Source organism: Zootoca vivipara, chromosome 5 (assembly GCF_963506605.1).
Source record: "Zootoca vivipara chromosome 5, rZooViv1.1, whole genome shotgun sequence".
NCBI lineage: Eukaryota > Metazoa > Chordata > Lepidosauria > Squamata > Lacertidae > Zootoca > Zootoca vivipara.
The window spans coordinates 52,452,665-52,474,151 of record NC_083280.1 but is presented as its reverse complement, the minus strand read 5'-3'; the positions used below and the strand labels follow the sequence as shown (position 1 = coordinate 52,474,151).

The 21,487-nt window shown below is 40.1% G+C and overlaps 2 protein-coding genes across 2 annotated transcripts in view; one reads left to right on the top strand and one right to left on the bottom strand.

Moving 5' to 3' along the window:
- The window catches only part of PDZD8 (PDZ domain containing 8), a 42,552-nt gene extending 33,461 nt beyond the window's left edge, over positions 1 to 9,091 (top strand). The window contains exon 5 of the mRNA XM_035137519.2: positions 1,200 to 9,091. Within this exon, the coding sequence (XP_034993410.2) occupies positions 1,200 to 3,493 (2,294 nt within the window). The 3' untranslated portion in view covers positions 3,494 to 9,091. The remainder of the gene's footprint in view (positions 1 to 1,199) is intronic.
- Positions 8,256 to 21,487, bottom strand: part of SLC18A2 (solute carrier family 18 member A2) — a 27,330-nt gene continuing 14,098 nt past the window's right edge. The window contains exons 7-16 of the mRNA XM_060274777.1: positions 19,754 to 19,843; positions 19,599 to 19,642; positions 19,453 to 19,513; positions 16,936 to 17,031; positions 13,431 to 13,509; positions 13,146 to 13,197; positions 11,782 to 11,845; positions 10,062 to 10,181; positions 8,943 to 9,076; positions 8,256 to 8,373 (exon numbers count right to left, since the gene is read on the bottom strand). Coding sequence (XP_060130760.1) covers positions 8,263 to 8,373; positions 8,943 to 9,076; positions 10,062 to 10,181; positions 11,782 to 11,845; positions 13,146 to 13,197; positions 13,431 to 13,509; positions 16,936 to 17,031; positions 19,453 to 19,513; positions 19,599 to 19,642; positions 19,754 to 19,843 — 851 coding nt within the window. The 3' untranslated portion in view covers positions 8,256 to 8,262. The remainder of the gene's footprint in view (positions 8,374 to 8,942; positions 9,077 to 10,061; positions 10,182 to 11,781; positions 11,846 to 13,145; positions 13,198 to 13,430; positions 13,510 to 16,935; positions 17,032 to 19,452; positions 19,514 to 19,598; positions 19,643 to 19,753; positions 19,844 to 21,487) is intronic.

Below are 21,487 nucleotides of genomic sequence, written 5' to 3'. Positions count from 1 at the left end.
CTAACCATTATGAAACTACAGCACCCTTGCCTTGCAGATGTCAGTAGTATAGGAGCCAGCTCCTAGAGGGGCTGAGGAGGCTTTGCCCCCCCCCCCCAGTTGATGGGCATTGCCATTCAAATGGTGTGCGTGTGTACTGTACCAGCTCACAACTGAAGTATGGAACCAACTATGCCAGTCCTGGACATGATAGTTCTTGCCTGCCCCCCCCTTCAAAAACAGTAGGGGAGGGATCATAAAAAAGGTGGATGAACCAGAAGGGAGGACAGGGGGGACGGACCGCTGCTCCCTTCCTTCCTTCCTTCTGCCCTGGACAGGGGGGACGGACCGCTGCTCCCTTCCTTCCTTCCTTCTGCCCTGCCACTTCACTGCTGATAGAACTTTGGAATCTGAGGGTCCACTAATTTCAGTCCCCACCCCTCCTTGATGGATCCGTGGAATTGCTGTGTTGGAAAGATAAATTTACCTACCCAGTGCCTGCAGATCAAAACCAAAAGGCAATGACACTGTTCCTGGTATGTAGTGTTCCAGTGTGATGCAGCTGCTAGAGTTTGTGTGGGAAATGCAGACTCAAATTTGCATTTGGCAAAGGGTAACCTTGAACCTAGACTTCACTCATGTTGGGGGGGGGCAGCTTTTACTGAGCCCTCCTTATCACTGCAGCCCATTTCACATGTATGCTGTCAAATCTGATTGTCTGTCCTGTTTATAGAATCATAGAGTTGGAAGAGACCACAAGGACCATCCAGTCCAACCCCCTGCCAAGCAGGAAACACCATCAAAGCATTCTTGGCATATGCCTGTCAAGCCTCTGCTTAAAGACCTCCAAAGGAGGAGAATCCACCACACTCCTTGGTAGCAATTCCACTGCTGTACAGCTCTTACTGTCAGGAAGTTCTTCCTAATGTTTAGGTGGAATCTTCTTTCTTGTAGTTTGAATCCACTGCTCCGTGTCCGCTTCTTTGGAGCAGCAGAAAACAACCTTTCTCCCTTATTCTCATGGAAACAAGATATTCCGGTCAAAGTGCTGCCAAGATCTCCATGTGTAGGGCCTTTTCTGTGCACACAGTTCCCAGTCAGCAGAATCTGGTGTTCAGTATGACCATTGTCCTCACTGAAACAGGGCATGAATGTTTTATAAAGTCAGCTATATATATATATATATATTTGATTCTTGGATTTTTTTCTTTTTTTGACAGGAGTGAAAATTACATCAACAATACAAGTGCTAAAGCTCATCAGACAGGCTGGTGACAGAGTCATCGTACATTATGAGAGGCCTGTTGGCTATAACCAACAGAATTCAGTACCGCAAGATAGTCTTGCACCATTTGTAAACTCAGTGTTTCCAGATGAGGAGACATCAGCAGATCTAGAAAACAAAGAACTGGATTTACAATTTGAGGATTTGGCAAATGAATTAAAGTCATATGAACCCGGAGATGATTCTTCAACCAGTCCCAAGCATACCACAGTGTCATCTACAGCGAAACCACTGGGAACTATATCACCGCTACTAAGCCGCAAGGGACATTTGGGAAGTCCTCAGGCAACTGGAAAGGCACTTTTCAGAGAGGCAGCCAAACAAGTGGTATTAAAAAATGCTGAAAATTTAGATGCAACCCACCAAACAAACAAACAGACAAGTAAACCTCCTGTCCCTCCCAGGCCACAGTTTAAAATCACACCACTTCCTAATGAAGTTCAAAATACACTAGAAACTGGTGACTTATCTGCTGAGAAACCAGAGAAGCAGCCACTTCCTGCAAGTAATGGAGATAAAAATTCAGAAAAGCTAACAAAAAATACTGACATAGAAGAAGAACCTACAGGATCCAAATTAGTTGTAAATAAACCTGAAGCAGTTAAGGAGCCTTTCGATTCCACACTGAATGTTAAAGCAGTTACAAACAAACCAGCTACAAACAAACTAGAATTAATAAAGGAAGGTTCAGAATCATTACAGAGTCCCAAAGCAGTTACACACAAAGCAGTTACAAACAAATTAGAAACAGTAAGGGAACCTTCAGAATCTTCACAAAGTTCTAGGTCAACTACAGAAAACCATAATTCATGGGAAACACCAGAAATTCCTTATCGCAAACGATTAGGTAAATGGACAAGGACAAAGACCTCTTCCTATATATTTGATGTAGAAAAAGAGCACAAGTACCTAAATGTTGCCGTTTGGTGTAGGGATCCTTTCAAATTAGGTGGGCTTCTCTGTTTAGGATATGAAAGCATAAAACTTGAAGAAATAGCTTTAGATTGTATAGCTACATCCTCCATGGAATTTATTAGACAATTTAGATTAAATCCTCCTGCACCTAAAGCTTCAGTAACTAGAACTGCATTGCGTAATTTGATTTCTCACAAAGGTTTCAATGAAAATTTTTGTTACGGTGATATTACTATACATTTTAAATATTTAAAGGAGGGTGAACCAGAAGACTCCAGTTTTCTCCTGGAAAAAGAAAAAGAAAATATTTCAGAAGATGAGTCTGCTCCCATTCTTCCCAAAGACGATCCTTATTTGGGACAGATTATCTACACTGAAAACAAGCATAATTTTCAGGACACCCAGTTTCAGAATCCAACTTGGTGTGATTACTGTAAAAAAAAAGTTTGGACTAAAGCAGCATCACAGTGTGTGGTTTGTGCATATGTTTGTCACAAAAAATGTCAAGAAAAATGTCTAACAGAAAGCCCATTTTGTTTAGGAGCCACAAGACGGCTTGAACGAGACCTTCGCACTTTTAAATTTGATAGCCCTGATTATCTAAGCGTACCACCATCTCGTGCTGATACAGAACTGAAAACTGCAAACAGAACAACAGGTTTAACAAGACATATCATCAACACTAGCTCCCGGTTGTTAAATCTTCGTCAAGTTCCTAAGGTTCGTGTTAGTAGTGAGCCAGGGGCTGATGTAGTAGAACCTTCGCCAAAGCCCACGCCACATGGTTCCGATAATGAAGGTAGCGACACAGAAACTGGTGGTCCAAGTAGCCCTTCCAAGCAAGCAGGTTCAGGGGTAAAGTTAGCAAGAAAGGAAGGCGGATTAGATGATAGTGTCTACATTGCTGTTAAAGAAATTGGTCGAGACCTTTATAGAAGTTTGCCTACAGAAGAAAGGATCCTGAAATTAGAGGTTATGTTGGAAAAACTACAGTATGAAATAGACCAGGAACTGGAGAATAACAATTCTTTAATAAGAGAAAAGAAAGAAACAACAGATACAAGAAAAAAAATGCTATTGTCTACTGCATTGGCTAAATCGGGTGAACGATTGCAAGCCCTAACACTCCTTATGATTCACTACAGAGCAGGCATTGAAGATATAGAAGCTTTGGACCTGGAATCCAGAAAAGAGGATAAATATGAAGATGAAGAAATGGATAATGAAGTTGATAGTGCTCTAGTAATGGAGCCAGTACTCGAACAACTACTAAAAGAAGGAGAGCTTGAAAGATCTGATGACTTAGTAGATTGATGTTGCACATTTGGCCTTGAGAATGATAAACTGGGAAAATACTTTGCACTTAATCAAAACCACACCAGATACATTAAAATGTAATTAAACACTGGTAAAATGTATACAAGCTGCTTTTTCCAGTTTTGTTTTGTTTTTAAATCTCTGTAAGGGTATGGTTATAGTTTTCTTTACAAGTACAGTCCCCCTTGTTTTTTGTTGACATAGCTGGTCCAATTTGTGTTTAAAGAACATTTTGGAAGTTTATACTGGAAGATTAATTTATTTGAACTTTTTTCTAGTTTCATGCTAATAAAGTTGTTTTATTTTTTGTTCCTTTTGATTTTTAACTGCATGCTGAAATTTACAGCCAAGGGGACCAGGTTCTGAAGATTTGATTGTGTCTAATTATTTGGCTCTTTGATTTATTTCAGAGCAGGGGTGTTTTGTTTTTTGCCAATCACGCATCATAGCCAACACAGGCTTTATTTTCAGTTATTTAGTAAAGGTGTTACTACATATCATGATGCTTACTTTCCATAATTTTTTTCAGTCACAGATTTTTGAAGATTAAATTGACACTTGAATACCTTTTTACTTTCTGGGTTTAGCAGAATTGTAAGCTGGGAGAGAATTCTAAAGCATGTCTAGTTCAAAGCTCAAATAATTATCAGTAGGTGCTCATCTCCCCCTCTCTCCTCCCTTAAAGACCACAAACATTCAATTTTGCCTGATCATAAGCTGTACCAATATTGTACAGCAATTTCTTGGAAATGTACCAGCAAAGATATGTTAATGTAAAAATAGGCGGAAGCCTTATAGAACATATCACTGTAATATTATAATGCATAAAGACCTATTTATTAAATTGAGTTGTAGCTTTTTCTGTTTACCTAAGCATTGATTTTTCCACAAAATGTATGACTTTTGTGTGTTAATTAATGTTTAAAGGGTAAATAAAATGCTAAAATAATTTACTTCCGCTGGTTGTAATGCCATCGTGAACAGAAAAATGATAGTTAGATACCCAGCTTTTTAATATAGCATGTGAGTTTCTTTACTGGCTCCTGGGCCCAACAGAAATTGGGGACCTTTTTTAAATTTATTTTTTTAAAGCCCCAGCTGGTCTGATACGAAATATATTTTGGGGGGTTTGACATTTATGTGGCATAAGGCTTTGTTTTCCATACGCATATCATTATTTTAGGCCCTGTGCTATATATACAAACACCTGTAGAAATTGGCAAAGCTAGCACACCTAAATCCTCTTATTTTGACAGACAAGCAATCAGACATCCTACTATGTTGAATCTGCTTTTCAGTTTGTATGGAAGTGATAACAACCTCTTTGCATCTTTTTGGCCTTAAAAATAACCTTTTGCTTTTAAAAAAACATAACTGAGCCAAATATTAAATTAGAATATAATCCATACTAGTAATAAAAAAGGGTACAGTTCTGCTCTTAAAAAAATCTGCTTCATAACTTATACTAGATACTTCCAAAAAATAAACCCCTCCAAGAGTTCAACATTGTGTTTAATGAATTTTATCTCTGAATTTATTTTCTGGGTTGCTTACCAACAGAGGTGGTCTGGAATAATTCTCCATTAGTTTTTAGCTTGAGTCCAGGTACTGCCTTGAAACACCTGCTCATTTGAAAAACAGCTGCAAAAATAATATAGGCATTAGGTTTTTTCAAAATAATACCTTATAGTTTATCAGTTAATGAAACGGGCATGAAAAGTTTGGTATCAATACTCTACTATGATGATTGTATAATAAATTAAATGTAGTGCAATATTCTAAATGTTGCGTGAGAATGGTGGCAAAATAATTGTATGGTAGCAAGGGAAAACAATTATAACAAACACTGATCTTGAGAGGCAAGCTGTATTAATACATTCCTATTATATTCTTTGCTTCTGTGCTTTACTGTACATAGCTAAAAATAAAAAATGCCACTGAAAGCAAGAATATCTTGATGTAGTGGTATGTAACTACTTGACACTTGCACATATTTATAGAACGTCTGCCCGAGATGATTGTCAGACATGATTTTATCATGAAAACAAGCTTTAATAAATTTTTTAAAATAAGTTCTGAGTTTCTCTGTTGCAAGCTGTTATATTTATAGGATATTTTCAGTACTTATCTGCAGATATTATCTTATCCATGTTGTAGAGGATTGACATCCAAAGTTTTTATCTTCAAGTGAATCCTTTCGGTGATGCCCTGGGAAACAACTCAATGATAGAGAACACGCTTTGTCTGCAGATGGCCCCATCTTTACTCCCTGACGTCTCCAGATAGAGTTGGAAAGGCACCTGCCTAAAGCCCTTGAGAGTCACTTCTACTCACTGTAGACAATACTGAGCTTGATGGGTCAGTGGTATAGACTGCTTTCACTCTTCCTTTCCATTGACTTGTTAGCTAAGGAACATCTTTCACATCCGCACAGAGGATTCAATGATACATTCTAGGGAGCATGCTAAATTTCTCCTGCATTTGGGGGGGGGGGGGTCAACAAGTGCAGGGGATTGAAAGTATTGTAAGCTGCCTATCAGGATCAATTCCCCTGCAAAGCTGCATAGATAAAAATCTACTACATCAAAATAGTATAAATTCCTTAAATGCACTTTGGCATTGCAAACCTAAACTTCACAGAATTTTGATTGGGGGGGGGGAGATTCAGTGTCACATATCCTGAAAGTGGCAATGCAACCTTGGAAAGTTGCTTTAAGGCACTTATTTCATCTTGTGTGGGTTTAACCTGAGTCCACAGGGGGAACAGAGACGTTCCGTTTTTGCAAGTGAAAATCTGTTTAAAGTACAAACATTTATCTGGAAGCTAAGTCTAGCAGTCTGAATTTGTATATGACCAAATCTTGTACTCTTAAGTAACTTTGCAGCAGAAGTTGCAACTACAGCTATAGAAGCACCCTTTGCAAAATACACAGAACAGAGTACTCTCGTTATCAGTCACTATACCATCCTGTGCACTAGGAATGGTGCTGTTCAGATGACTTAAGGATATGGAAACAGCATGCAGGAACAAGTGTGATTTGAAACAGCTTCCCCTAAGCTCTCGTATGATCATATCAAGAGCTGTTACAGCAAGAGTGCAATAGCATGATGAAATAAGCCTATTCCTAGAAGACAATGTTGGAGTCTTTGTACTAATCTGTACATCACTTGTAGCAAAACAACATCAAATTGTCCACCATTTATTTTGGGGTTGTTCCAAGAAATGATAACATTCCAAGTTCTTACTTTTCTGCATAATTAACAATAATTAATCTACAGCATCTCTAATTTTGACCAATATATACACTTACAAAAATATGTAAACAAAGTGTCTTCTTTAAGACACAAACCATCTGTTGATAAATGAAAGAAGGCACAGAGATCATGTTTTACAAACAGCATGACAAGTACATGACACTAAATATTTGATATTGATACATGGGTCTATCATTTGTTGGAATTCTATTTTCACAACTAAGGGCACCACACATCCTTTCATGAGCTCAGGTCCAAATGAAGGACAACACTGTTGTAGCGTTCAATGGACTGCTGAGTTGCCTACCAATTAGAAGAGGCAGGGGTTTTACATTCCTCCCATATAGCAATCTACACAGTACTCTTCTCTCCAAATCCCCTTGCTGCAAGTTACTCTACCCAGAGCAGGAATACTTTCCAAGGCTGTGGTTCTGTAGTCTCATGCCCAAGGGCCAGCCAAGAGTGAAAATTTGACTACCTAATTGATAGCTCTTAGATTTATATTATATGGGCAGACACACAGGTCCCCCAGGAGACATTTGTGTCTTGCAACTCTCTTAATTAAAAATCAAAATAAAGCTTTAAGAGAGTGAAAGAAAGAACAATTTTATTAGAATTGTTGAGAAGTTTCAAATTGACTCTAGGTGACACAGTTCAGACATTGACCAGTTTTGCTTCTAGTGTCATATATTTGTCTAAACTGTCTTCTCGTGTTATATGGGAGGGATTGTCAAATCTGCTAGTATTCTGCATCTGTAAGTATCTGACACAATTTGGATTTAATTTATGGTGTGCACCTAGTAACACATCTGAAATTTAAATCGTATAATGCACTGTGAATCAATATTTTGATACAGATAGTTTTTCTCCCCACCTAAGTTGCACAAATGTGTTGGCAAGCATAATATACAGCCATTTTTGGTGTAGTGCCTACTATCTGTAAATAGTAGTTAGAGATGAACCAATAAGGAGTTTAATTAAATGTATCCTTCACAATTGTCATATTTTTTCCAATGTTTTTCGCTCCAGGAATAATGAGGAAATGCAGATAATTTGGGGGATTATGTATTCAATTTCATTGTTTCAAGGAAAGCTATTTAACAAATGCAACATTTTCATTTCTTTATATAGTGTACAATCAGATAATTTATCATTGTTAGTTTCAGGCACTCTTTGCTGCTGATCAGTCAAATAGAGAAAAGGTGGAATAAGCAAAGTGTTAATGAATTGACATTTTAAAGGCAAAGATCTGGATTTAGATTTACACTAATTTAATCAAAATATAGTGCATTTTCTTGACACTGTAGCAAACTCCTATAAAAGCTTCCCTTCTCCTTTTATAAGGCAGTGGGTAATCTGCTTCATAATCAAGGGCAATAAATAAATCTACCTTTGGCTTTTTCTTCTTTACTATTTTACCATTAAAAGTACAGTACAAATAAAACGTCTTGATGAGATGTTCCACAGGAAACACTTGTATACATTAATCTACTTGATATGGCTTTCAGAAACTACTCATCACTTTCTGATTCTTCTTCATTATCGCCTATTGGATGTGACTGGATGTTGTTCTGCGTATACATTTTGGTTTTATAGTGACAGTTATGGTCCATAAGTATTGCCTGCAAAAGAACAGAGCTGTGCATTAGTATATCTGTTAAGCATTTTCTTGCTTTCAGCAACAACAGATGGCTTAGAATTGGGACCAAGTATCTCCTAGCATTGCAGCAATCCTGAGGGCTCTCACACTGAAATCAGATGCCTGAAGGTTCTCAAGACATCCCACTGTTCCTGAAGTTGCCTCAGGTTTTTGACACAATTTGTTAGTCAGCATGAGGGTTCAGAGAAGGTGTTAGTCTCAAATACCCTTCCATGTGAACTCTTCATAGTTACTTGAATTCCAGCGGCAATGTGGTGAAGTCTTACACATCAAAGAAAACCAGATGTCTAACTTGTACTGTTAATTCAAACTTCACCCAAAATATAGTAACTTTGTTCCTGCTGGTTCCCAAATATAAGCCAGCCTTGCACTTTTTTTGTCTTGGGCAAACCATGTTACCCCACTCAATACAAAATACTGATTTCAGCTAGTGAAATAGAACATTACAAAATAGTTCGTTTTTCTATTTGCTTATGTACTAAAATATATCAGAATTCAAATACAGCAAAGCGAGAAAAAGTTTGTGCTTACTATTTTTTCTTCCTTGGCAGGAGGACTGCGCAAAAACAAACACAGAGGAGCGAAGAGGATGTCAATGATTCCTATAATGGTCATGAGCCATGGGAATCCAATTGCCTTTGCAATGGCACCACCAGCAGATGGACCTTTGGGAAACATTTTTTTTAAAAAAATCTTAGGGTACATACATAAGAAAAACAAGAACTAGCCTAAAAGAATCTGTGAGCAATAAAAAAGACCTAAAATACTGTGTGAGCAGAATTAACAAATATATGCTTGAAAACCTGTGTGTTGGGAAATTATTGATTTTTTAAATGCCTTTTAAAGCCCGTGAAGATAGTACAAATCCAACATGGATTTTAAAACTACCCACTAGTTCAGTGCTTTTGTTTCATTACCAAGCAAGAGGCTTGACAACAGTTCCCATAATTACAGAAATGGAAGGGAAAGAAAGCCATTCTGCCTTCCCTCTATACACACACACACACACACACACACACACACACCAGTAGCCACGAATTAATACCAGTTCATGAGTCCTCTCTTTTTCTGTAATCTGTGGAAGCAGAATGTATGGGTCTGCAAGGGCCTGGGCCAGCTAAGATCTTACGGCCACATCTCTCTTGGAGAGTAAAAAGAAAGTGTGAAGGTGGGAGAGAAAATGAAAGAATGTAGATGAATGGAATGTCAAGGGTTTTGACTTCAGCCTAGCTAGTTTCTTGCTGTTCCTTACTGACCAGGTTGCGACAACTTTGTCATCCCTGTAAGAAGCTGTTAGCTCTGTATGTAAGCAGAATACTCTTATTGATCAATTCAGAAGAGAGTCTAGCTGATGGGGTTTTCAATGCAATTGCCTTGTCTTAACAGAGACTTGGGTAGATATTTACCCCAATAGTGTGGAGACTGAACAGCATGACTACAGCCTCTGTGTGATACAGCTAATAGTGCCAATGGGAAAGGGATATTTCTTACCTTCTACTACAGCCTTATGACCTGCTTATTCTATGCAGCAAACCCCACTATTGCTGCAGCCTACCAGGCAGCTGGCATTTGCCAGCATTTGCTCCAAGGCCTTTGTAATATCCTTTTGGTATTGTTAGATGCATTTCAAGAGGCAAATTCAGCTCTTACCTAAAGCAAATCCCATACAAAATGCAACATCTGCAATTGCATAGACACTTCCATAAACTGAAACATGGCGCAGATCAACAAGGTAACCCATAATAGGCATCATCGAAGAATCCACCATCCCTGGTTATGATAGGGAGAAAACAAATGCTATTTTGAGAAAGACCTTTCCTTTTTCCACAGTTTAGAAAACTTATTTTAAAGCATAAATATATGAAAAAACAGATAATAGTGAGATAATTGCTCATTTTTATGGCAAATATATTGTGTTCAATTTTCCTTACACCATCTTTGAATGTATGAGGTTTTTTTCATTTTAAGATGGTGCCGTTGTCCTAAACACAAGATCTTCCAGCAAATGCTAAACCACCCTCTTCACAAAACCTAATACAATTATAATCTTGAACAGCCCTCTGGCCCTTTTCTCCAGAATTGGAAAAAATGTTATTCAGTCAGAGAACTTTTAAGACCTTCAGAAGAAGCTAAATTTCTGAATATCCAATTATTTCATCACCTGTCAACTCCTGTACTGTATAATAAAGACACTTACATGACTTTACTGCTCTCAGCACAGTCTAAACACACTTGCATGAGATTGCTAATATACCTGGTTGAATTACTTAAACAAACCTGAATCTGTTCACCTTTTGCATTTCAAGCAATACATAAATTGCTCATTAAAAGGAAAGGAAAGGAACAGTAGGGAATTTACATTATAAAAAATCTGAAAATTTATGTCATAACCCACCCACCCCCAGAAGCTAAAGCCCAAGCCAGAATTATTCACCTGTAGCTGTGGGCCACACCCACTGCTAAGTGTAAGTGGCAGATAAAGTCAGCTTTGGCAGTGCCGATCACCCATTAGCAGTGGAAGCTGGGAAGGGTTCTGGATTCAGAGCCACCCCCACCACCACCCCAAAAAAGCAACCATCTCTTAGGAAATGCACACAAGCAGGCCCAATTCAGAAAGGATCGACACATCTACAGTCTAGAAAGCTTCCCTTGATTTTTTTAAGCACATACATCCATATGGAGTTTGGTAAGCAAAGCCACACATGAAAGTCTGCTTATGGGCCTTACTGTTTGGGGTGACATGCTGCAACATAATCATTAAAATCTAGAACACAGCAGAGCATGGGAGGCAATCCCCATAAGTTAACAGAGTACTTTCCCCTTCCTTCCCTTTTCCCATCAGTCACCAGCCTGGTGCATAGGCACCAGCCTTTACTTGAAATGCGATAACATGAATGCACACCTGGCAGGACTACTCCTCCCCAGTTATGCACACAGGTGGACATTCACCCCATCCAGAGAAATCTAATCTGAGTCCTATCTATTAACAAATATATTAAAGTGCAGATTATTTTTAACCCTATTAGCATGGATGGAGCCAGGATTTTTGTGGGGGAGGGCAGGTCTTTGTTGGGGGGCGGAACCGAAGTGATTGTTTAGTTATTTCTATTGTTTTACTTGATCTAGGGGGGCAGCTGCCCCCCTGCCCCCACTGGCTATGCCCATGCCTATTAGGATAACATTCAAATGTGATCCTGTACTGGTATATAACTTTGAAGTCATACTTTCAACCACTAAATCAATTTCCCAACTACAGATTCACTTACTTAGTATTTGTATATGCCGCTCAATAACATACATTGTCTGAGTGACTCACAAAAAAAATAGAATACATCAAAAAACAGAAACAAGTATTTTGTGTTTTCCTTACCAATGGCAAAACCAACCCCAAAATTTGGTGCTATGAGTCCATATATATTTCTAGCAAGTGGCACCTGAAAAAAGAAAAGCAAACATTCAAAATCAAACATCAAACTGCTTACTAGATTGTATCATATGACCTTTATTTAAGCCGCCCAGAGTGGCTGGGGAAACCCAGCCAGATGGGAGGGGTATAAATAATAAAATATTATTATTATTATTATTATTATTATTATTATTATTATTATTATTATGCTCTGTAGTCAGTAGGTTCTGATATACAGCAATCACAGGGCAGGGTGCAAGGAGAAGGGTACAATGGCCAGGGTATGGAAGTGAATTAACTATGCCAGCTCCAGCTTTGGATTAGTTTAGTTGAGCCTTTTAAAAGTGGGATTTTGGGGAAACGAGGGAATTGGATCCTGAAGATTAACAGCCTCACCTAGCATTCCCCAAATGTATCCTGTTCCTGGCCCCACCCATGGCAGCTTTTTCCTGCCACACCAGGGAGGCCTCCGACACCATGCCACACCATTCATTCATTCCACCAACCCACAGAGGTCCACAGTTTATTAGGGCCCTTCAGCTGCCTTCCCAAGAAACATACGATTGCTCCCTACTAGCATCAAACATGAAACATCTAATAGCCCATAACAGTTTAGGTTCAAGTTAAAAGAAGCTAATCAGCCATAGTGACGCTGCTGTAAATGAAGAGACTGTGTGCAACAACAACCAGGGCCGGCCCGTAGGCAGGGCCGGGTGGCGCAATGCACCATGGCGCCGGGCTGCCAGAGGCACCGAGCCGCTGCGCCCGCGGCAGTCGTCTGGCACCCGCAGCAGCAGGCAGTTGCGCCCGACTCCCGAGCCTGAGGCGCCCGCCACCACAGTCAGCCGCGCTGTGTGGGAGGGGGCAGGGGCTGACGCTCCCGTGGACAGTCTTCTCCAGGCCCGGCTCTAGGTGTAGTCCCAGTGGCGTGGGGTGCCAGGGCGCCGGGCTGGTAGGGGGGGTGCTGTGCGGCAAAGCCGCACAGAAGCTGTGCTGCGCACTGCGAGGGCAGGGGCGCCGGAGCGATCTCCGCGCCTCAGCGCCCGACCTGCTGGAGACGGCCCTGAAGACAACCCAGATGAAAAACAAGTATAATAGAATTTTACCGCAGCTCTCTTCTCCATATTCTCATGCATGAAATCAAGAAAGTACGAATGCTACGGCATCCTTCAGGGGATTGAATTCAAATTAAGATTGAAGAAAGTTTTTGTCATCACTGAATCCCAAATACCCTTCCCCAATTCAAATACCCACACCAAAAGGATAGAACCACCAGCAAATTATAGAAATAACAGAATTTGCTCTCCAAAGTATCAACTTGTACTCACACACAAAATGCTTATTCCCACTATTACCATCCCGATTAGAGCACAAAGCCACCTATGAAAGAAGAAACATTATCTTTTAGACACCGAGAAACGTAGGCACTAAACATGTATTTTACTTCAGCATTTCTACTACAATTACTACTAAAATAATAACTTTAAAATAAAGCAGCAGGTTAATTTATTAATCATGAAAGCTGCAGTTTGTTTCTCATAAGGAACACTGAAAGAATAGAAAATATTGTACAACTGTGTTAAGGAATTAGATAATGTTTAAATTCAGCATACCGTCCCATTTTGTGTGCAAGGACCCCAAAAATATTAGTTCCAATCAGATAAGAGACACTGGCAGGAATAAAAGCAACGCCTGAAAAATATGAACGGGTTATCTTATCAACACTGGTTTCAGTGAAGCATTGGGAAAAGCAATAAGTTCAGACACAGCAGTTTTGATTAGAACATATCTAATGAAGGTCTTCAGCCTAAACCAAAAAAAATTAATATCCGGTTTGTTTCAAGGCTTTTGTTTGATCTAGCTAGATTATCCATCAAATTTAAACCATTATTATACTTAAAAAATAATACTTGCTATCGGACACCAGTATTTGTGCATAAGTGAAGTAGTGTGTATGTGTATAAAACAAAAGAAAGGTATCTTCCAAACAGGGGCGTAGCCAGGGCCAAGGCACAGAAGGGGAGGGGCCACAAAGTGGGCGGGGCTAAAGGGCCAACGGGCCTGATGACATCGTGGCGGTGGCAGCAGCGGCCACCTTGTGCTTCTGGGGCTGGTAGTGTTGGCGGCTACCCTGCTTGGCTGGAGAGGACGGGAGGGTCGGGCAGGCGAGAGGGGGTGGCAGGGCGGGCGAGGGCGAGGCAAGACATGGCCGCAGCCACGACGGCTCTGAGGCGTTGCTGCATATCAGCATAATATTTCAACCATGGTTCAAGCCCCACCTTAGGGAAAAAAGCCTGCATTGCAGGGGGTTGGACTAGATGACCCTTGTGGTCCCTTCCGACTACAATTCTATGATTCTATTGATATATTACCATAGCATGTGCATCAATCTGCTTTCTTGAATTGTCCTACTCCTAGGCATAGCATCTAACTCCTAGAGGCCTAGGTGCCCCCCCAATTACTGGTAAATACCGTATTTGAAAGAGTCATCCCCCCCATGTTGATGGGCTTTCTATGTGGGGCTTATCTGCCCCCCCTATTTTATTAAGGATGGAAGATGGAGGGAAGGAAGGAAGAAATAGAGAGAGAGATAACTCATATTTGTGGGTGTCTCTGGATGACGGTGTGATGCTGGAACTCTGCAGCAAGAGGACGGGAGGGTCGGGCAGGCGAGAGGGGGTGGCAGGGCGGGCGAGGGCGAGGCAAGGCATGGCCGCAGCCACGACGGCTCCGAGGCGTTGCTGCATATCAGCATAATATTTCAACCATGGTTCAAGCCCCACCTTAGGAAAAAAATCCTGCATTGCAGCGGGTTGGACTAGATGACCCTTGTGGTCCCTTCCGACTACAATTCTACGATTCTATTGATATATTACCATACCATATGCATCGTTCTGCTTTCTTGAATTGTCCTACTCCTAGGCATAGCAGCCAACTCCTAGAGGCCTAGGTGCCTCTCTCCCCCCCCCCCCAATTACTGGTAAATACCGTATTTGAAAGAGTCATCCCCCCATGTTGATGGGCTTTCTATGTGGGGCTTATCTGCCCCCCCCCGTATTTTATTAAGGATGGAAGAGGGAGGGAAGGAAGGAAGAAATAGAGAGAGGGATAACTCATATTTGTGGGTGCCTCTGGGTGACGCTGTGATGCTGGAACTCTGCATGTACAGGAGCCTTGTAAGCAGCTTTCGCTCTGCTTGATTTACAGCAGGCACGTCCAACAGGTAGATTGTGATCTACCAGTAGATCACTGGATGTCTGTGGTAGATCACTGGTAGGTCACTGGCACCCCTAAAAAAAGCTCACCCAAAATTTTCCTCCTCCCTCAAAAAAGTTGAACTATGACCTGAAACCCTAAACAAAAATGGGCCTCCCTCCTAAAAGAAGCTCAACAAGTTTGACCTAAACCCCAAAAAACAGGGCTTCCCTTCCTTTAAAAAAAACTCAATAGCTTTGACCTGAACCCCCCAAAAGGGGGTAGATCACCCCCAGTTTTAAACTCTGAGTAGATCAGAGTCTCTTGGGAGGTGGCCACCCCTGATTTACAGTATACAGATGCAGGAGGAGGGGCAGACTAGAACACCAATGCTTTTTATAAACATCACTGTGTCTGTCAAAGCTACAGCCCCCCCCTTTCTTATTCACTTCTTTTTAGCCTTGCAGAGCCACCTTATTCAAATTGAATCCTCTGAGTCTGCACCCTCATTAAATCGCCAATAGAACTCTTAATGCTCCTGAATGCTCATTAACAACTGCCACTTAAGAACAATAGGGTGAAATGGTCAGCTATCGAATCTTGCCTGGGGATATATGCTCCATTGTCTTAACTGCTTAACTACTGGTAGCCACTTTGCTTTATTTATTTGATGTGTTTTTGTTACTGCTGTGTCCCCCCCCCCCCAGCAAGCGGAGACTTAGCTGCTCTTGCTAAAGCAAAGCCCTTTCCACTTCAGTTTTTGGAGGGGAAAAGTGCTGGTTATGGTCTGTAAAATACATTAATTTTTTTGCTTCTAGGGGGGGCACCTGCCCCCTCCTGCCCCCCCTGCCTACGCCCATGCTTCCAAATTAAACACAATACAGTAATAAACTGTGTTTAAAGGAGATGAATTAAGATTAAGAGTATTGCAATCCAAGGCTGCAATCCAAACCTGGACAGGGGCAGAATTTATTCAAACAGAGGGAACAAATTGCATCTGCAGCCCTGCTGCTCATGCCAGCCAGAGTGGGGAGGGGGGGGCAGAAGACAGGCAAACAGCTGACAGCCTGGAGGTGGAGCAGCAATGAGGTCCCATGTCGTCATGTAATGGCAGTGAGGCTCAGCCCCTCTCTTTCCTCACCCCCAGAAAACAGCAGGTTATTTATAAGGATGAAATGGGTAAAACTCCCAACACATTGCCCTGAGCTTCTTGGAGAAAAGACAGGATAAATATGTAATAACAGTGATCATGTATATTCTCTTTTCCTATACTGAACTTGAGTTATGATAAATTTAAAATACCATATATACCAACATCAAACTTGAAAGACTTCAGCGGTTCACCTTTCTGTAGCCAAAACCATACGACTCATGCACAAGAACAGGATATCTACAGCCTTGGGATACTCCCAAGATTTACAGAAGTACCAAAAAAACAAAAAACACCTTTGGAACAAATACTAAAGTAGGGAGGGTGAATAAACCAGCCCAATGAAGAATGAACATGCTCTGTGTACACAGAAAGCTGACACAACCAGGGGTGGGGTGTGCTGAAAAACAGGTGGAATGTAAAGGAGTTACTTGGGGAAAGGAAGGGAGAAAGAGAGATATAAAAGGGTATGTAACATTTTGTGTAGGATAACAATTGCTTGATGCAACAATGCGTAACAAATCAACCAAAATGAATGCTCAATGGCAGCATCATATAACCTCTCATTGAAATCAGGATATATGCTCAATAAATAGGTCCCAAAGTGTGCAGTATAAACTATATAATGGCATACCAGAAATCTACAGTATTCACTCAATTGTCTAGAGACATATTTATTTTTAAAAAATGTTACCATTTGTCATATGATCTGAGATGGCAATCGCAAACATTCTCAGGAACAGAAATACAATAAATGAAAGAAAACACTTTACCGAGTTGCCATTTTCTCGAACACATTGTCTCCATCATCCAGATGGGCAAAGCTGGTTCCAGCATAGCAATTGCCATATTTGAAAAACATATTGATCCTTGAAAAGAGATGGAAAACAAATTGCTGGAATTGTTTCACTTAAATTCCAATCAACAGCTCGAAAGAGCAACACTTACAGAAACAAAACGTCTTTTGAAGACTTGCTTGTCAAATAATACAACACTGATTACTTCTAAATTACTAGTGTGGGAGGAAAGTCATTTAATCCATAATTTCATATATAGTCCAGTTATTCCCTGCCCCCCCAAAAAAGGTTTCCCTATTTTCATTGCATTTCAAAGTAGAAAGACAAAATATTTCAGCATGTGATGATACTTTGAAAGTGAACTCTAATAGGAGCAACACAGTTATCAATAGGAGATTTGCCAATGATTCGATTGCACCTGGCTCACACGCTCCGGTGGTAACAAAATAATTAATATGAAAATATATTTCTAATTTTGTTCAGAAACGGAGTTTACTTTGTTGGACACAGATTTGTTTAAAACCTATTCCTCAGATACTTGAAGCAGAATAAAAACACTGAAGACTTTAGGTTGTATTCAATGTAGTGCTAATGTGAACTTTTTGTCAGCTCATTTGCAATGGAGCATGCTCCCCCTCATGCGTCTCTTAAATCTGTTATTGGGGTCCCACCAACTTTCTGGAGCAGATTTGAGGTTGATAAGGGGGGGGGGAAGTCTCATTGTGCTAATATTAATCCATCCACCCCACCAGCACATTTAGTTAGTTGAATTGACATTTGTCCCTTTCGTCCCTATGGGAACTGAAGCGTTGATCACTTGTTGGTATCCATTTGTCTCAAGAGACAATGAAGTGCACCTCCAGGGGTGAAGTCAGACTGAAGTGACCTTCCCAGGGTGCAAGTCTGGGCAGTGTGTATGAAGGTCCTGGGCTGCCCAGACGACAAGACCCCCCTGTCAGCCTCACTCATGTGGTCCAAAGGAAAGCAGAGCAATACTTCAGTTAGGGACTTCCCCTGCATGCAAAGACAGGCTCCAGTGAATTTATCACTTGTAATAAAATAGAATTGTTGCCTGGAGAGATAAAGCTAATGAGAACTAAGAGTGGATTCAAATGCACACTTTGGTACATGTACATATACTTGTGGATGGCATTCACCATATGGTATATTATGAACTTGCATGCGTGCAAAACATAAGCAGATTCAGGATGCAGTCCTAAACATACTTACTAGGGAGTAAACAATATTCAAGACAGGAGGACTTACTTCCACAGAAAACATGAATAGGACTCCATTGTCAGTACTGCAAGTACATACCCAAATTAATCTTAATTAAGGATTATTTTTATCATAAAAAGCTGACAAAGATCACACTAATTCTATATATATGATGATGCATATATGTGGGCTGCCTTACTCTCTGCTGCTTAGCCTGTGATGAAATGGTCACCACTAATTTAACAGGATGCCAGATCCCTGCTAATCAAACGTTTAATAGGACAATGTCCCAATATATTGAGTGCATTTAATATATTCAAAAGAAAATGTGATATTCCATATACGGGACATGGGCTAAACAGTATTTGTCAATACATATCTGAATTTCAACTTTGGACTATTTGATATATTCTTGATGTACTATGCTGTGTGCAACAAAACACACATGGTTTTATTTTGCCATACAGTATCAATATATCATACTAATGCACCATCATTCTGGATTACAATATGTACATGTGACAAAGCAGGCAGTGTGGAATCATAATGCACACACTATGTTCATGCAATTTTTCCTACCTGGAAATCTAGGATGTTTGTCTTATGTAAAGAAGCCCTGAATCTACAAACTGCCACTCCACTTTGTCGAACAGCACATTCAGTACTGAATGTACCTTTAAAACATGTGTATGTTTTTGATCACAATGAAAAAATACAACAGACTCATTTACAGCTAAAGGAGCTTGTTATCTTTTAAATTCAAGTCTAATTTGTTTTAATTCACGGATAAATTATTTCTCCTGGGAAAAGGCTCTCCTCTTGTAACACAGTTCAGCAAAAAAATGACCACTGCTGTCATTCTTTGTTCAAATATGCCAGGTTGCATTAGACTCTGTATGAAGAATCCCTAAAACAATATTGTGGTCTCACTAGTGCTGTGATCCCGAGGGCAAGAAGCAATAGTTCAGTACTGTTCTTACAAAGGTAAAATGTTATGTCTAATGTAATCTTTCCACTATAATTTCCACCTGAAAAACTCGTATGTCTAAGAGCACAAGGTAGATTTGTCCTTCTATCACAACTGAATACCTGAAAACAACACTGGCTGTTTGCTCACATTATAGTTTTAACCATAATATGCACAAGCTGCATGCTGGTGTGTGCAGCTCAAGTGATCCTTCCTTAGTCAGACTAAGTGATCCTTCCCACAGACTGCCAAATACAATCAGAAATGACCACAACAAATAAATGCAAGTGTGCAATTACTGCAAATACCTGCAGCAATTATGATGTATGGATCCCTCAAGAGTGTCAGCAGCGATGCTCCTTTCTGACTCTATCAACAGATAAATAACCTCAGTTTTAGGGAAAGTGTAATACAAGCTTTTTTTAAAAAAAATAATTATTATTAAACTACTTACTTCTGGTTGTATCCTGGATGGTTGCAGAATTAGCAATTGTATTCCTGCAGGAAAAGAAATCATAACGTAGGGTATTTTTTTTTTAAAAAAATGTAGGTAACAATGTCACAATTCAAAGCTATTGGTCATGTCATAGATATGGAAATTTTACTTACCACCATCTAAAAGAGCCAATGCTGCTAGCACCAGGAAAGGTGCTGTCTTCCCAACAAATTCATACATCACACTTCCAAAAGGCGGTCCCACTACAAAAAAAAAGTCATTTATACATTTCTTAGGGTGGAATTCAACATAGTTCTAAGCGGGGTATGTACACAATGAATGAGGTCCATGCATACAACAGGACTACAGTCGTACCTTGGAAGTCGAACGGAATCCATTCCGGAAGTCAGTTCGACTTCCAAAGCGTGGCTTCTGATTGGCTGCAGAAAGGTCCTGCAGCCAATCAGAAGCCATGGAAGCCCTGTCGGACATTCGGCTTCTAAAAGAACATTCGAAAACTGGAACAGTCACTTCCGGGTTTCAATCGTTCGGGAGCCAAAACGTCCGAGTTCCAGGACGTTCGACAACCAAGGTATGACTGTATTCCCCCCCTCCCCCCAACCTGTTTTGGGAGTTCATCCAACCCTCCTCCAGAGCAGATTTACAGGCACAGGAGAGGAAAGAAGGGAAGTCGCACTGAACAAGCGGATATAATAATATATATATAATAATTTATTATTTATTCCTCTGGGCGGCTTCCAACAGAAAAATAAAATACAACTAGAACAGATCTTGTTCTAGCATATTTTAGCTATGTCACTAAAATGAGTTTATGAAACAGAAGGAAGGCAAAGAGATACCTGTATATTAATAACTGAAATATTTGACACTTAGCAGAAAGGAACAATCCTGAGGCAAATAACTCAATTAAATGATATACAGCAGAAATAATTAAAATTACACAGCGCCACAGGTATATCTTATCCCAGGGGTGTCAAACTCAAATTCATCGGGGGCCGCATCAGCAGTTTGGTCACCCTCAAAGGGCCGGTTGTATCTGTAGGACTATGTGTCCACTCTTTATTATCATAAATTATTGTCACTGCATTCAATTATTACTGTTTTTTGTAATAATGTAATGTTTTTTGTAATAATGTAGTCCCCTTGGAACGCCCTCCCACCAGATGTCAAGGAAATAAACAACTCCCTGACTTTTAGAAGATATCTGAAGGCAGCCCTGTTTAGGGAAGCTTTTTAATATGTGACATTTTAATGTATTTTTAATTTTTGTTGGAAGCCGCCCAGAGTGGCTGGGGAAACCTAGCCAGATGGGCAGGGTACAAATAATAATATATTATTATTATTATTATTATTATTATTATTATTATTATTATGCTATGACACTGTTTCAATTGTATAGTGCAGACTGAGTCCTTGAAGAGTCTCTGGCAGAGTAGGCAGTGGATCAATTGTCTGACTCGGTATAAGGCAGTTTCATGTGTTCACCCTGACTTGTACGCTGAACATTCTCCAGGACGTGGTAAACCACAGTGATTTAGTGGGCATTCAGAAGACCAGTTGCTATGAGAAAAATAATAGCTCACAACTGCTCCATCACACAGTCATCACTATGTAAAAACAAGTGTGTGAATCATCTTTTTTTTCCCCTAGCTCCAACATAGGCTGTAGTCAAGTGTCACTTTCTGAAAGTCTCAGTGATTACTATCAAATTGATATTGGCTGGACAAATAAAGAAACAATGTAGCAAAATTATTTCTGGACTGCAGATGGGATTTTGTGTGCTTGACTATTCCTCCATGGGAATGGGGAAGAGATCATCAAAGATTAAAAACAAACACACACTAGACACCATCTTCTTGACTTTTAAATTTCTGTCTTAGGGTATT